At 38.6% G+C, this 18,086-nt stretch overlaps 1 protein-coding gene across 2 annotated transcripts in view; it reads left to right on the forward strand.

Annotated features, from left to right (window-relative positions):
- Positions 1 to 18,086, forward strand: part of FBN2 (fibrillin 2) — a 202,389-nt gene that overhangs the window by 123,769 nt on the left and 60,534 nt on the right. For both annotated transcript variants that reach the window (XM_054397847.1, XM_054397848.1), the window contains exons 18-21: positions 2,450 to 2,575; positions 5,281 to 5,406; positions 12,842 to 12,961; positions 17,220 to 17,357. In XM_054397847.1, the coding sequence (XP_054253822.1) occupies positions 2,450 to 2,575; positions 5,281 to 5,406; positions 12,842 to 12,961; positions 17,220 to 17,357 (510 nt within the window). The remainder of the gene's footprint in view (positions 1 to 2,449; positions 2,576 to 5,280; positions 5,407 to 12,841; positions 12,962 to 17,219; positions 17,358 to 18,086) is intronic.

Raw genomic sequence — 18,086 nt, forward strand, 5'->3', positions numbered from 1 at the left:
CTTGTAGTTCATATGAATATTTTGGAAAAATTGCAAAAATTCTATATGGGACTGTAAATACAGAGAATATGTCTTATTCATCATCCTATTCAGTCAATCAGAAAAAATTAGGATGCTTCCAACAATTGCTGTAATTTCTGTAAGACTGAATATGCTGTGGTATTGACCCATGCTCTGTGTTAGGACAATTATCTATGTCACCTCATAATGTGTAACTTCTTACCCATATCCTTAAACCACAGGCAATGAGTGTACAGGGTAGATATTTTGCATCAAGTTGTTTTTACATATATATAGTTTCCTGTTCATTTAGGTTGAAAAAAATGTCTGGATGTCATCCAGCCTAACCTCTGCTCAGAACAGGGGTAACTTTGAAGTTGAATTAGGTTTCTGAAGTCCCAGTGGAGTTTGGAAAATCTCCAAGGACAGATTTCTCACATCTTTTCTGGGCAGCTTATCGTAGTGATTAACGATTCCCTGAGTAAGAACCTTTTTCCTGGTCTGCAGTAAAATTTCCCCTGCTGTAACCTTTAACTGTTGTCTCTTTCTCTGTCATTGTGTACTTCAGAGAAGAGTCTAGCTCTTGTCTTCTAATTATCTATTAAGATTGGAGAACTGATATTATCCCTCTCATCTTCCCTCTCATCTTACTGGCTAAACAAGTCCAGATCATGCATGTTTTTTCTTAATCACCCAGGCATCTGCTGGAAAAAAACAGTGCAGTGAGTTGTAAGCAGTCCAGGAGAGTGGGAGCACACTGGTAATTTTGTAGTCCAGGTGACAGACAGCTTTACCGTAGTATGAGTATTATACTGAACCTGTTTCATACCAACACAGATGGACTAGTAAGTGAGGTGAAGACTGATGGCACCCTGGGCCATCATGTCCTGATGGAACTCATGATCTTGAGGGATATGAGCCAGGTGACAAATAGAGCCAGTACCCTGAATGTGTTGTGTAAAGAATCAGTGAATGGGAACTCCCGGGAAACTGCCCTCAGGGACAAGGGAGCAGAACAGAGCTGGCAGCTCTCTAATGACATATTTCCTTAGATTACAATAGCTCTTATTTCCCTCATGTAAGAAATTAAACAAGGAAGGCAAAAGACCTGCACAGCTGAGTAAGGACCTCCTGGTCAAGCTAAAGTATAAGAAGGGAATGCATAGGCATATGAACCAGGGACATAAACAGATGCTACCCCGATGTGTAGGCATGGAAAGCTAGGGCTCAGGCAAAACTGAGTTTGGCAAGGAAGAATACAACAAGCTTCTTCAGGTACATCGGTCAGAAAAGGAATATTGTAAGAAAATGTATGCGGATATACACAAACATGGTAAATGAGACAGGAGAACTAGTGACAGCTGACATGGAGAAGGCTAAGGCACTCAGTGATGGTTTTTGTCTGAGTTTTCACTGGTCACTGGTCACTCTTCCCATATATCTCAAGATTCTGTACATCAAGGAAGGAACTGAGAGAACAAAGTCCCTCCCACTATAGAAGTTCAGGTTTAAGATCTGAATATACATAAGCCTGACATGATGCATCCCAGAGTCCTGAGAAAATTGGAAGATGTAGTTGCTAAGTCACTGTCCATCATATTTGAAAAATGGCAGTCAGGCAAGATCCCCAGTGAGTGCAGAAAAAGGCATATCACAGTCCTTTTTAAAAGGGTGAGAATGAGGACCCTGAGAACTAGTTACCTCAGCCTATGATAAGAATATGGAACAGATCTTCCTGGAAGTTATGTCAAAACATGGAAGGGAAAAGTGTTCTGAGATAACCAACATGGCTTCATCAAGCACAAATTGTGTCTGACTGATCTGGTGGCCTTCTACAATAGAGCAGACAATGGAAGAGCTATTGATATCATTTACCTTGAGTTCTGTAAGGCCTTTGATATGGTCTCCCATAACTTTGTTCTCTGTCCACAAAATTTGAGATAGACAGGTTTGATGGGTGGACCTATAGTTGGATAAGGAATTGGTTGGATGGTCATATTCAAAGACTTAATGACTCAATGCACAAGAGAAAGCAAATAACAAGTGGTGGCACCCAGGGGTGCTTACTGGGACCAATACCATTTAATTTCATTATCACTGACGTAGATATGCACTCCTAGCAGTTTTTCATATGACACCAAGCTGAATGGTGCAGCTGATTTGCTAGAGGTAAGTGATACCATCCAGAGGGACCTTGACAGACTAGTGAATGAACACATGTGAACTTCATGAAATGGCCCAAAAAGACATAGTATTTCAGGCTGGGCCTCACTAGTGTCAAACAGAAGGGAAAAAACACTTCTTTCAGCCTCCTGGTGCACCCTTGCTATACCCTTGCTCTGAATGATGACCCAAACATCCAAAGAGTCAGGTGTTGGCCTCGTACATCACAAGATCAGGTTTTTAGATCTCTCAGTATCTGGTTATGTTCTGTATTGTGTTAATACAGATATTAATGAGTGTGTGTTGGATCCTGATATTTGCTCTAATGGAATCTGTGAAAACTTACATGGCAGCTATCGTTGTAACTGTAACAGTGGCTATGAGCCTGATCCTTCTGGAAGGAATTGTGTTGGTAAGTTGTTTGAATTTTATTTTTGTTGAAGAATTCATCACTATATTTGTGCTAAATTGAATTGAATAGATCAATTTGTGTTATTTTTTAAATGTGAAGACCAGCTAAAATGTATCCTTTTGAAAGCTGGGTGATACTTTGTTCAAGAGCTGAAGGCTGCCATTTTGCATTATAAAATGTCACAGATGGCTATGATATCCATAATGAATGAGAACTGGTGGCCTCTGTGCACAGTCTTGGCAGTATGAATTAATTCATTATGTCCCTGAGTTACACAACAGCAGAATGGGTTGATATGGGCTTAGTCCTCTTATTTATGAAAGCTTCAGCTCATGAAGGAAGCAATGACATGCTCTTAGGATTTCACAAGTCATGTGTGAACTGAAGTGTAACAGCTGTTCTTTTATACTCCAGAACTTCAGGGCACTAGTAATGGGAAAGATTCACTTCCAAAACTTCTAGTTGTCATTTATCATTACATTTAGATTTATTCCAAACTATTGTTGCAGTATCTAGATATATAGTCTGCAAATGTTTAGGAGTACCCAACAAAGGATGCCTGTGTTATGTGTTTCATAGTCTAATTAATTTTATTATTCATGGTCATGCATGTGTTAATTCTTACACCAAAAAAATAAGTGTATTATACCTCAGGTACATTGTATAATAATATTGCTTATAGCCCTGTGAAAATCCTAGAATTTTAAGCAAGAAACTGAAGTTTGTATTATAAGCTCATAGAAATTTAACTAAAACTGTTAGAAAATGTTAAGTATCATTCTGCCATCTGATATGTTTATTTGCAAGAGCTGCTGCTCCCTGCACTTAAAAGGTTTACTAAACTGTTGCTGGTATTTGTGTTCAAGAAAAGCACACCCTTTTTTCTAGGAAAACCTGAACTATATAATTGTGGCATAATTTTTATACCAAACATTTCAACGTAGTGATGCAAAGCAAACACAAAGCAAAAAGAGTGTTTCTTTTCATCTGTTTGACTCAAGGAAATATACAGCTAATTACTTGTTAAAAGCTCTAATTATGATCTTTTGCTAGGAAAGGCAATGCTGCAGAACAGTATCAATGTTTTCTTTAAATACTAATAATATAATTAAAACAATAAATAATACTCATTTTCTGAATGGATTTTATAGCAAAGGCTTTTTATTTATCTGTACACTTGGGGTTATGCAAATGCAAGTATAGGTATATGTCTGTCTCATTATTTAAATAAAAATACAACATACTGACTGTGAGGATGTATTTATTCTTAGATAAGAGATTTTTTGCACAGAATAATTTAATTCTATATGTCAAAAGTTAAAATGTTTTAATTGATGGTGCAGATTATGAGCTGCCAGGAAATAAAAATTATCATCAGACAGAATATGGATGGTAGTTGTAGAGCATGAGCTATATTTTTCTGTATTCTTACAGTGGAAATCTCAACAGATACAGTCCAAATTGGAAGTTATTCGGTGAGATTCTAAGGAAATATGTTCATGACACTGCTGTTTTGGGTTAAATGATTGTATGACAACACAATCAAAATTAAAGTCTACTGCTCTCAAAAACATCAAATTCCAAACCCCTCCTCATTTACTTAGTTAAAATCAGCTGAGGCTAGATTAAGGACAGGTTAGATTAGAACAGCTTCTTTACAGATGCCAAGCTTAAATCTCAGATTCATTGTCTGGGGAAATTTAAACTTTCTATTGTCTGAATCTTAAAGGAATTTATAAGCTTATCCTGCAAAATCTAATGTAGTTGAGAAACCAAAAGCCTCTGGATTTTAATTATTTCTTTATTTTTTATCTTAAACTCTCTACAAAAAATCTAGTTGGTTTAAGATTTCATTTGCAGTGTTGAGTTTAGGAAATCAAGTGGTCAAAACACAGGAGACACCCTGAAGTGTCAGGTTTACCCTGGCTTATCCTGCCTGTAAGCTTCAATATTTGTGACATGTGATGGTCATTAAAGGAATGTACCTTAAAATCATAATTTTTTTCATCTTTAAAAAGTAAACAATAGGGCAATGAGAAAGATTGATTGCTTTTAATTATTAACATTGTTTGCAGTTGGCATATAAGGAATTCAGCAAGTGAAATTAATTTAGTGGGTTTTCCTATTCATTGTGGCCTTGATATCCTGATCTTAATCATATGGGCTTTTTAATACAATATACCTGTGGAGGACACATACATATCTGTCCTCTTGAAATGTCTGCTGTACAGGGACCGTACAATTTAGATTTTAACACACATTCACTTCATGGATAGCAAAATCAGTTTTGCCCTGTAAACCAGGATTAGAGGAATAATTTAACACATAATTATTTGTGATGTAAAAACATAAAAATAAAATGCTTGTTTCAAAGCAACTAAGCAGGCAGACCTTGATGAAGTTGTCATAATATAGATTGACAAAGATCCCAAGGTTATTCTGGGAAGAGATAGTTATTACTTTAAGATTAACCATGAACTATTTTTAGAGCCTGCTACTCCAGGAAAATTTTGATAATTAGAATCTGATAATTAATTGGACTTCTGAAATGAAGATTTTGCCTTTTTCCTTGCTCAGTTGCTGGTGTAGAAGACTGCATATCTGTCAACCCAGTTGTTACTGTTGAGACCAACAGGGGCTACATGTGAGGTAAAGGTATTCCATGGCATTTGTGCTCATTGGTGTATCTAACATCTGTGTTGCAGACATTGATGAATGCTCGATGAGTGGGCTGCTGTGTGATAACGGGATCTGCCGAAACACCCCTGGAAGTTTCAGCTGCACTTGTCCTAAGGGTTTTTTGTTCAGCACTGAGACTGACATGTGTGAAGGTGAAAAATCTGCAAGTTACATTACTTTTGTAGCTTACTATATAACATTAAAGCTAAACAATAACAAAAGATCCACAGTGGTGATGCATACAAGAGAAAAAGACCGTACTAAGATGCTGCATAAACAATTTGCATTTCTCTTGTAATTTCTCTGCAGTATTTTTGGTGTAGTAAGTCTTGTCATTGAATTTCTTTCAAATTAATCTGTTCATTTTCATATGGAAATACTTCCTTTCCTTAGATAAAACATTTTGAAGCTGCAGTAAAGGGGAGTATGCTTACCTTTGACCATCTGGCAGGTACATCTAGACTATCACTGAAGGAAATGCATCTGTTTTCATCACAGAGTCTCTTTTTCTTGTCTCCCTTCAGTCTGTGGTGGCAGTTAATTCTAGATCAAATTCTGGTATTTGTGAGGCTTTATGTAATGTTTGAATTCCAGGATCTAGATATTACTGGCTGGTGATGTTAAAATTGTCCTTTAATTTTCACATTACTTTCTTATATTGATAATGAACACAGGTATTAGAGCAATGAAAATACTGCATAGCAGAAACATCTTAAGTTTCAGTTATTAGAAATGTAAAGCAATTCTGTACAAAAGAAGTCAAAACAGAAGCATTAGCTTGCATATAATCTTTTAATTAGCATTCAAATTTTACTGTTTTTTAAATTTAATTCCATGATCTGTATATCTCAATATTTGTTGTCAATAATCCTTTGTTGTGAAATATCTGTTATGTAAACTGACTGATGTCCTTGTCACTGGATCACGTTAATTGTCCTCAGCTGCTTGTTATTACTGATCAGACAGAAGTTACTGCAGTATAGCTAGACAAATATATAGAAAAAATTAAATCACTCTGTAGATCATTCTTGCTGTGTAAGATCTATATGATTAAATAAGACCATTTTCTTAGCAGCATATGCTGAACAGGCTAACCTTGTACTGAGGGAGGTGATGAGCACTCGTGGTCTTTGCCACTTTCTAGCAGACTGGTGGAAGCCATCAACGTGGGGGGGCAATAGTGTTTTGAATGTCTTCAACTGTTTGGAAAGTGAGCATATGTTTACTTTCAAAACATCTCATGAAACGGGTTAAATTCTGTCAGTATCAAATCATTCACACCTTCACCCCTTCTATTCAAAAGAAACTCTGGTCCTTTATATTTTAGTACCTGTGGTCACTTTTAAAAGTTAACATTCCTTCTCTTTCAGTATGGTACAAATCAGTAGCATCTGTTCAGAGTCAGTTTTGTCTTATATCATACCTCCATGGATTTATACTGCGCTCTCTAAGTTGTTTCAAAACTTAGTTTTCAGCGTCTGTTTAGTTTCCATGCACTGAAAGATTTCTAGTTGTGAAATAGTTTGCCACCTGACCTTAATGTACATGTTTCTTAAAGAGTTTTCTAGACAGGAAAAGTGGAGTAGTAAGGTAAAGGGAGATGTTCATTGCCAAGTGGAAAAGGCATGATGCTTCAGAGCATAATGCTAACCTAGCCAAAATTATTGAAATAAAATGTATCTAGATTTTCAAATTTAAAACATACATTTATTTTCTTAATGGTTATAATAACTGTCAAGGGTCAAAATAAGATTTTGACAAGAACAACAACAAATGTTTTCATGGCTGCATTGAGCCACCACAGTCGTAAGAAAAAAATGATCCTTTCTGTCTTCTGGACATCCTTATCATCATTGCAGTGTGTTTTCTCTTGTGCTAGAAGTTTGGGGATCATGATGGGGATCATGGGGATCACCTAATCTAGAAGTTCCTTATTTTTTCTGTGAGGGAAGCATAGGTGGGGAAGAGTATGAGGGAGAGTTATTTGGGAGTGGAAATGAATGTAATAGTTCATTGAGGACAGGGTGACTTCTTTAGGTAACATGGCTACCCAATATTCACTGCAAAACCATAGGATAAAAAAAAAAAAGTTGCAATGAAGAGAAATTGGAATTTACAATAAAGTATAAGAAGGGAAGACATTGGCAGAAATCCAAGTGGCAGGTGTGCCCTCTCTTAATGGAACCTTAGTGCCATTTTGTAAGAAATGTCACCATTTAAAATTTTGTCTAAGGAAATTAGGTGCATTACTCAAATTAGCAGTTTATAAGTAAATTCTAAAAACATGACTGAAGAATCAGTATAGTGCTTCCGAGAATCAGAAAAAAAAATTTTTTTGTTTTCTCAGTAATGAAAAAATAACAACAAGCAACTGACTGTTAACTAAAACTTCAGATTTGTAAGAGTATTTCCTTTCTGTACACAGCTTGGCGTCATCACCCTAAAAGACTACACGACAACAGAATCTGAAGACATTTTCAGTTTCTGTCAATATTGTTATCTACATTAAGGATCTGTCATTTTCATCTTGAATCTCATGGTTAGGAAAACATTTAAATTCAGCTGATTGGGTAAAAAATTACCAGGAGAGCTTTCACAGATAGTTGCATATAAAACATATGTATTGCATTTTTTTTCTAATGTTGAGCAGGTTGACAGTAGAGGAATAAATTCAATCATCTCTTTCTGTCTAAATTCTATTTTCAGAGATATGTAATTTTATTTGGAGTTACAAGTTCATAAGCCATAAGCTTTGTGTTGTGCTCTGAAAATTCTTTGATGCTTATTACTCACGAGTATATTTTTAATTATGATAACTTTCATGACTTACTGTGAATAAACATCATTAATACTTCAAATGAAATTTTTCACCGATTTGTTGTGGGGACTAGGGAAGTTGTTTGAGGCTCCAGAGCCTGTGAAAACTGAGATTTTTACAACAGCTCTGTGGTTTAGATTGTGTTTCCAGTGACATAACTAGTTAAACACAAACCAGATGTGCTTTGAAGTCCATTTCCAGGAATTTTCAGTCAACTATTTTGATTTTTGTTTCTCAGACGTTTACAATGTACATTCACTTTACCTAAGGAAAAAAAAAAAGCCAAAAAACCCTGATAAATATTTTCATATGTAGTGACTCAGTCTTGTTAAAATAACCATTTAATATTATTTTAAGATGATGTATGGAAATTATTTTTGGAGTGTGTTTTCATTGTGCATATATTTTTTCACCTGATTCAGCAGAGCACTGCTGAAGTGTGTACATCCTTTAATTTTTTTTCCCCTGGATGGTTTTGGGGAGTATCCATGCAGCCTTATAAACATGGTAATATCCAAAAGCATTGGGTTTGTATTTGGTTTGGTTTGGTTTTTCTACTTCTTTTTTTCCCCTAACATTGTGCTGAAGCATGTCCAATATAGAAAGTAAAAAAAAAAATGGGATTTTGTGGGTTAGAGGCCTGCAGCATAGTCAAAAGATCATTCTAGAAACAGAAATGAATGCCTCCAGATGCACATAACCTACTCACCAGTGAAAGCTATTCTTGCTCTTTTTAATCCATAGAGAGAAAGGGGATGAAATGAGGAGGAGTCTGTTTCCATGAGACATCTTCCCTTACCTCTGGCCTTGGTGAACAACTTTTGCCATTCTCCTTCCAGAATATGAAAAGTGATTGTAGGATCAGTGAGGGGCTGGCACTGGCACTGGCACTTGAGAGTGGTAGAAACTGAGACAAGGAGAAAAAGGAGGAAGAAGGGTGAAAGGGGAATGTCACTTGCTGGTAGCAACCTAGCAGATCAAGTCAGCTGTTTTGCCAAGGAACATGTTTGATGCAAACTTGAGTGAGGAAATTTAGAGTAGATCATCAAAGTTTGGCTTGAATTGGAAAGGAAGTTCTCCCAGTCTAAAAAGTGGTATCTCTGACAGAGATGTGTCAGCTTTCTATTCTTCACCATTTTTGCTTGCCCTATATGTTGTTTGAGTCTATTTCTCTCTTTTCACTCTCTTTAGGCAGAGAATGAAAAACATGGCCCAAGAAATCCAAGGGAGTTGCTTCACTCTTCATAAGGTGTTGAACTTTAGATTTTTTGGCCCATCTGATTTTTGTTATACAGATTATGCCTGATCCCTCATGGGAAAGAGCACTTGTAGTTGACCAGACAGAGAAACAGACCTTCATCAAAATGCAGAGACTCGTCATAGAGTCATCATAGAATCATTTCAGTTGGAAAAAACTTTGAATCCAACCATTTTCTAATTCCAAGTTTGGGGCTAAACCATGTTCTCTAGTACCACATCTCTGCATGTTTTGAAGACCTCCAAGAATGGTGATTTAACCATCTTCCTGGGGAGCCTATTCCAGCGTTTCATTACTCTTCTGGTAAAAAAGTTTTTTCTAATATCCAATCTAAACCTTCCCTCATGTAACTTCAGGCCATTTCCTCTCATCCTGTCACTCGTTACAAGGGAGAAAAGACCAACATTCACCTCACTAGAACCTCCTTTCAGGTAGTTGTAGAGAGCAAGAAGGTCTCCCCTCAGCCTCCTTTTTTCCAGGTTAAAGAACTTCAGTTCCTTTTAATGCTCCTCACAAGACCTGTTCTACAAGACCTGTTCTCCAAGACCCTTCACCAGCTTCAATGCCCTTCTCTGGATGCATGCCAGGACTCCAATGTCTTTCTTGTAGTGAGGGCCTCAAAACTGAACACAGTACTGAAGGCATGACCTCACCAGTACTGAGAACAAGGGCACAATCACTTCTCTATTCCTGCTTGTCACACAATTTCAGATACAAGGAAGGATGCCATTGGCCTTCTTGGACACCCAAGCACGCTGCTGGCTCATATTCAGCCAGCTGTCAATTAACATCCTCAGGTCTTTTTCTTCTGGGCAGCTTTCCAGTCACTCTGCTGTGAGCCGGTAGCATTGCATGGGATTGTGTGACCCAAAGTGCAAGACCTGACATTGATCCAGCCTGTCTAGGTGTCTCTCTAGAACCTTCCTACCTGCAAGCAGATCAACACTCCCTCCCAGCTTTGTGTCACCTTCAAACTTACTGAGGATGCCCTCAGTCCCCTTGTCTAGATCACTGATGTATATATTAAAAGAGAATTGCCTCCAATACTGTGCAACCCCAGGGCTGCTGACTGGATTTAACTCTTGTGATGGTTTGGTCCTGGCCAGAGGCCAAATGCCCACCAAATCTGCTCTATTATTCCCTTTCTCAGATGGACAGGAGAGAGGAGAAAATGTAACAAAAGCCACTAATAACATAGAAGCAATTTAATCATCATCATCATCACAACCAAAGTCTGTGCCCAGAAAGCAAAGGTGAAGAGAGATATTATTCTCTACTTCCCATTATCAGACAGTGATCAATCTCAGGAAGCAGGGCTCCCTGTGCGTAGCGGTGACTCTTGAGGACAGACACCACAGATGAATATCCCCACACTCCCTTCTTTCACTTCGTTCTTATATCTGAGCTGACATCATAAGGCATAGAATACCCCTTTGGCCAGTCTGGGTCAGCTGGATTGTCTATGTCCCCTTCCAAGATCTTGCCCATTCCTCAACATATTCTTGGGGTGGGGAAGTGTTGGAAAAACACATCCTGGGTTCTTGTTCAGCAGTAACCAAAACACTGGTATGTTACCAACTACAGCACTGCAAAACACAGCACTAGAAGGATGCTTTAAGGAGAATTAACTCCAGCTCAGCCAACCCAATACAGCTCTCTTCACCACTGCTCTTCAGGCTGTGCCATCCAGACAGGTTTTAACCCAACAAAGTGTCCACCCTTCCAAGCCACGAGCACCCAGCTTTCCAGGAAGATGCTGTGGGAAACAGCGTCAAATACTTTAATAAAGCCCAGGTAAAAAACATCCACAGCCTTTCCGTCATCCACAGAGATCACTCTGACCCACCACAGGTGTACATCATTACTTTCCAAAAATACTCTGAATCCCCAGCAGTGGTGTTTCAGAGACTTCTAACACCAGAAGCAGGATCTTTAGTTTATACAGACCTTGATGAATTTATCTTCAATGAACTTGTCCAGAAATATGGAACTCTGCCTAATGCCATATGGGACCACTAACCCGCAGCAGAATGGGTCTTAACAGCTTGGCTGTTTCTGATGTGCATAGTTCAGTACAGCTGTTGAAGCTGTGGGGGTATGTTTGTGTAACACACTGTCTTGACTCAATCAGGCCTCCTAGATTTTCTATCTCTGTGTATAATTAAACTGTAAGCTGGGTGATCCACAAGTTTAAGAGTAGAGTTGACAAATACTGTCACTATTCAAAACCTTGCTGGTGTTCAAGGGCAAGTCCTATTTGCACTTTGTATACAATTCCATTAAGTAAAGGGAAAGTGAAAATTGGTTTTTAAATTATGTGTTTGCTTCTGGCATGGGGAGAGAGATCCCAGATTACTAAATTTACTGATTTCTGGCCTTTTCCAATCTTTTATCATTCTTTTATTAAAAATAATGTATACATAATTTGATATTTTAAACACCTATTCCTTCCTATGACCCCTTAAGATCATAAAAGAATAAATCTCTAGTGAAATGTATCATAACATGAAATGCAAATGGTACACCTTTATTCATGACTTCTAAAAAATTAGGAGGATATTTTAGTTTGCGTTGAAAATGATCTCTTTGTGATATTAATGTTACCAGTGCTTAACTAGATCATGTATTAGTTTATAATTAATTTAAATCAGGCTGTTTTAATTTATGGATATGCATTATTCCTCAAGCACTACTAGCAAACATAGGCAAGTATTAAAGAGTTTTATTTCTGGCTCACCAAAGTGACTTTCTGGTTGTATTAGAATGGTTGGCTTGATTCAGGGCCCAAATCAAAAAACAAAATTGTTTCAGTTCAGAAAGAAATGGTAGATATGCATCTGCAGTTGTTCTTTGAACAAATTTGCTGTATACTTTTAATATTAGAACTGATTTCACTTAAAAAAAACCAACAGCAAATAATACTGCCTGCAGTGGTCCTATTCTTAGATATGAACAGGCTTTTAAAAACTCACAGAAGTAATAAATAGAAGGAGTTAGGGGTTAGAGAGAAGTACCATTTACAGTATTCCAGGTTTGACTCCTATTTCTTGAATGCTTTCCAGAACTAGAGAATTGCAGCCAGCATTGCAGTATTTTGTTTCTGAGAGGGTTTTCTTAATTATTCCAAAGTCTCACAGAGCCATAATGACAAAAACAGTAAGGCCTTCATTTGTGCGTTGCATGTTGTGGAATGCATTGCTTTTGATGGAAAAAAAGAGATTTATTTTCTCACAGGACAGTTATTCCTGATACTGGGAAACTTTATAATCCAAGTTGTTGGAAATAGTACTGTCTTTGTAGAAAAGAACCATTTCTTTAAAACTCCCATGTATGTGCACATACATGCTACCTGCCTGTTCCTTTACCTTTTGAATGCCATACTGAAAGGTAGTGGGGGGCAAGTATTCTAGGCAGTCTTGGCAAATCATGGCCTACAGTAGCATTTATACTGTATAATATTTTCCAGAAGCACATCATAGTTCTAACAGTGTCTTTTGTTTCTGGATTGTAGATGTAAATGAATGTGAAAGAAGCCCATGTGTCAATGGTGCCTGCAGAAACAATTTTGGATCTTTCAGTTGTGAATGTTCACCTGGCAGCAAGTTGGACTCTACAGCACTGATATGTATTGGTGGGTATTTCCTCCTGTTATTTTACTTTTTTCTTACTAACTTGAAAAATATTAATCAATTGATTAATTGATCAATTAAGAAAGAAAATATTTGGGTAATTTGCCCATGATAGTGGGCAATATGTCTGGTTCTGTAGGTAAAAACAAATACCGATTTAATTTCTTCCATGGCATCAGGGACAACCAGAGAAACATAGTTCTTGAGGATGTCCAGACTATGGTGAAAGTGGTGAAATGCAGGTGTCAATTGGTGGGAGATAGTGGGGTTGTCTTAATTATTAATAGTTACTATCTTGTCTTTTGGGAGAATAAGGATATGAGTAAAGCTATAGGTGATTAGCCTGGTAGGTGAGAAATTGTAAGGCAGAAGTGCCCACTCAGTTCTTTGGCTATTTCTACATCTGAGACAAGAAAGAAAATAAAAATGAAGGAACATCTACTCAAATAGGAAAGTGCATGGTTTCTAGGATTCAAGCCATTCTTCATAAACTGTGACTCCTAGCTATAAGGAAATTTTAATGGGTTTTGCACAATGGCATAATCTCATGCTTTACATCCTCTGTTGGAAGCTGGTAAAGGTGTGTAGGACAGATCTGAGTTTATCAGGATCCCCACCCCTGGAGCATATATGAATATGTGCAGTATATATTCAGAGAAAGAGATATAAAGAAATAGCATTAGCAACCTTTGAGGATTCTGTTGCACCAAAAAAAAGCAGAGCAACAAACAGATTTTATCTGAGCTGGTAGCAGCAGGGGTCTGCAAGGTATTTTTGCCATTATTTTTGCAAGCTATTTATTACTGGACCTTTTTTTTCTCCAAGAAAATGCCTCACCTCCATGCCTGGGAAGATCATGGGACAGATCCCCCTAGATGCCATGCCGAGGCACATGGAGGACAGGGAGGGAAGTGATTCAAGACATCCATCATGGCTTTACTAGGGGCAGGTCCTGCCTGACTAACCTTGTGGCTTTCTGTGACAAAGTGACTCTGTCAGTAGATAAGGAATGACCTATGGATATGATCTATCTGGACTTCTGCAAGGCCTTTGACACAGTTCCCCACAACATCCCACTCACCAAGCTGGAGAGATACTGATTTGATGGTTGACTGTTCAGTGGATAAGGCATTGGCTGGATGGTGAAATCCAGAGGGTGGTGCTCAATGGCTCCAGATGGAGAGCAGTGACAAGTGGTCCTTTAGGGGTCTGTAATGGGACCTGTGTTGTTTAATTTTTTTTATCAATGACATAGACAGTGAGATGGAATGCACCATCAGCAAGTTTTCAGATGACACCAAGCTGTGTGGTGATACACCAGAGGGGCAGGATGTCATCCAGAGGGTCCTGGACAAGCTGGAGAGGTGGGTCCAGGTGAACCTTGTGAGGTTCAGCAAGAGCAAGTGCAGGGTTCTGCACCTGGGCTGGAACAGTCCTCACTATCAGTACCGACTGGGGGATGAGGTGCTAGAAACCAGCCCTGTGGAAAAGGGCTTGGGGGTGCTGATTCATGAGAAGCTGGACATGAGCAGGCAGTGTGAGCTTGCAGCCCAGATGCATCCTGTGATGCATCAAAAGATGCCTTGCCAGCAGCTCCAGAGAGGTGATTCTGCCACTTTTCTCTGATGAGACCTCACCTGGAGTACTATGTACAGGTCTGGAGCCCTCAATTTAGGAAGGACATGGACCTGATGGAGTGAGTCCAGAGAAGGGCCACGAAAATGCTCAGGAGCACCTCTGCTACAAAGACAGGCTGAGGGAGCTGGAGTTGTTCAGCCTGGAGAAGAGGAGGCTCTGGGGAAACCTAATAACAGCTTTCCAGTGCCTGAAGGGGGCCTAGAGGAGGGATGGAGAGAGACTGTCTACAAAAGCCTGTAGTGATAGGACAAGGGGCCATGGCTTCAGACTAGAGAAGGGAAGATTTAGTTTAGATATTAGGAACAACTTCTTTACTATGAGAGTGATGGAACACTGGAACAGATTGATAGTGTTTGCAATACTGAAGCTGCACTCTTTAGAGGGGGTGAAAAAGTGGAATTGCTTTTTAAATACGTTTGTATTACATTGCTGCTTTGGCAAGTGCTCATCCAGTAGAGATACTACCATTTGTGGTTTTTGAAATACACTTTTTAAAATACAATAATGTATGCTTGTTACACGTGTCAGTCAACACTTGTGGAATTCATACACTACACAATAAGTAGCCTGCCATCTGCCTGTAGTATGCTTACGTTCTTCAAGTTAGAATCAAAGAGGTGCAAGCAACAGAAAGAATGCTTTGATGCTGAATAATAGTTTTTTCACCAAAGCTGAAGTCACAGTGACTGCCCATTGTAGTTTTCTTCTGGACAAGAACAATTATGCAAAGGAAAGGAAATTATTTCATGGTCTGAAAAGGGTAGGGCAAGCAGACTTTGGCAGAATGATGTAGATGGAGCTGGTGTGAGGAAAGTCACTTGCTAATTCACAGAGTTTAAATCACTTTTGAAATACTAGTTTGAGTTTTCTATCCTGTAAAAAGTTGGGTACTAAACAGAAATAATACTGAGCTCAAGAAACTTCTGGTGAATAAAATAAAGGAGGCATTTACGTTTTGGTAAAACAAAGCAGAGATGTCAGCACACAGGCAGCAAGCTGGATGCGGAGTGAAAGCAGCAGAAGATTCTATATATTCCTTCTCCCCACATTAATCCCTGAATTTGGGACATACAAGGAACAGATGCCCATCCCATGACTAGCTAAGAGCTGACCTAGCTAATGATTGTCCAGGTTTCATCTTTGGTCTTGTGTTAAGCCAAGTCTTTACTGTTAGGCAAAGGCTGACCAAGATGTGGAAAAGATGTCTTTTCTACTCTTCTATACCTGTCCTTGGTTCATGATCTTGTTTAAGTGTGGTGTTCTGCTCCACATGGTTGTAATGAACATTAACCTAAGTAGTACAACCATTTTACGCTTAACTATTAATGAATTATGTTGCCCAATTCCAGTCATGTTCTTGGGCCAACTTCTTTCCTATTACTTTAGCCAAAGAAGGATTGTGCTTTCTGTGCTATATAATTTTCTAACATTTCTAACAATTGTATAGAAATGTTGAAGTTATTTGAAAATAAAAAGAAAAAAAATTGTTTGAAAATAAAGAAGATAAAAGAAATTCTGTCTTAAGGGCTTTGCTCCTAAACATGAGGTAGTAGTTATACTGACCAACAGCTTCGAACAGATGGTTTGGCTTTGTGTACATTTAAGTTACGTAAATCTTAAAGCCAAATCCTATTCCACTTTCATTAGTCTTTTCATTAAATTCACCTGGGTCACTTGCTTAGCTTTGAACTCTTGAGTATTCATGTGCATTTAGGCTGACCTCTCACTCTAGGTTAGAGCTTTTTAGACTCCTTTTGCTATCTGATCACAAAGGTAGTTGTCTGCTTCAAGAAATTATATACTGTTTGAGTGTGACATTTTAAAGGTACTGAGCAAAGGGGCTGTAGGTACAACATTTAGAGTATGTAACTGATTTAGGATCTAATGGAAATTTTTTAACTGCCTTAAGCACCAAAAACATAGATTTTAAGACTTGAAGAATCTGTTACCTAAAAAAGATTTTCAGAGAATTTCAGTCAGTGGAGACAGCACTTGACTCACCTCTTATCAGTGGGCAGCAGTCAGGAGGTGCTGCCCAGGTCGTCTGGGCACTTAAGGAAATGGGTTTACCCTGAGTGGTCCGAGTTCCCAGCCTGGAAATCAAAAGTTGTGTGTGCTGGCGCTGAACCCTCAGGAGCAAGGACTGGAGTATACTTAACAGTATAGCTAATGCACCAGCAGAACCAGACCCCTGAAATAATAGAGCATACCCTTATACCCCACATTTTTATCTTTTCCTTCCTTGAAGGCTCATCAGATGAGAGAAAAGAGCACCAGGATTTCATAACCATGGTTCAGGCAGTCAGCTGGGAGGGGGAGTCCCAGGGTGTGATCTCTGTTTTTGTTGTAACTTGTGTATTCCAAAATGATCAGTCACTAGATTAAATAAACAAATAAATAAATCCACTGTTTGCGAGCTGTGGGACCTGTACTGTAATATGCCTCAAGCAGTGTGCTCTGTTGTTTCCTTTTAATGATAGTGCCATTCCTTTCCACCACTTCTAAACTGAGAAGATTTCATTTTGAAGAAGTGTCTGTACTCCCTTTGTTCTTTGGCTGAGGGTGGCATGAGGGTGGCAGGGCAGCTCTTTTGTTGTGACATTGTTTTCTATTCTGTTGCAGATAGCCTTAAGGGGACTTGCTGGCTTAATGTGCTCAACAGTCGCTGTGAAGTCAACATCAACGGTGCTACACTGAAATCCGAATGTTGTGCTACCTTAGGAGCAGCTTGGGGCAGCCCATGTGAGCGATGTGAATTAGGTATGCTCTCTATCTTGCATCTTTTGGGAGAAGTATCACTAGATAGTTATTGCTTTCTGTATGAAAACAAATGCAAATCACAAATCACAATCACAATACAAAAAGGAAAAAAAAATTGTCTTATTTAGCATCATGTGTAATCTCCATCATCAAAGATCATTCTAATAACTTTGAAGTTAGCAGGAAATAACTTGTGAATATCTTTTAATAATTACATGTGTTTCATCTCCACAGACATGGCATAGGGAATAAAGACTACTGTAATAACATTAAATACCTGGTATTTATTTTGCCATGTGTTAACGCTTCTTCCAGCTCTTTTCAAATGTATGGCTTATGTACAATTATTGATTGCAGAATAGTAGTGCTATTAGATTATGTGGCTAGGTCTAGAATTTGGAAGCAGGAATGCTCTGTGATCTAGTTTGTGAAAAAAATGCTGTGCTGCTTGACACAGAATCACAGAATGATAGGGGTTGGAATGAACCTCTAGTTCAACACCCCTGCCAGAGAATGTCATCTAGAGCAGGTTGCATGGGGTGGCATCCAGGTGGGTTTTGAATGGCTCCAGAAATGGAGACTCCACCACCAATCTGGGCAGCCTGTTCCAGTGCTCTAGCACCCTCAAAGTAAAGAATTTCCTCCTCATGTTTACATGGAACTTCATTACCTCTTCCAATGTCACAGGTCACCACGGAAAAAAAGATTGGCCTCATCCTCCTGACACCC

This window comes from Indicator indicator, chromosome Z, assembly GCF_027791375.1.
Source record: "Indicator indicator isolate 239-I01 chromosome Z, UM_Iind_1.1, whole genome shotgun sequence".
Taxonomy (NCBI): Eukaryota; Metazoa; Chordata; class Aves; order Piciformes; family Indicatoridae; genus Indicator; species Indicator indicator.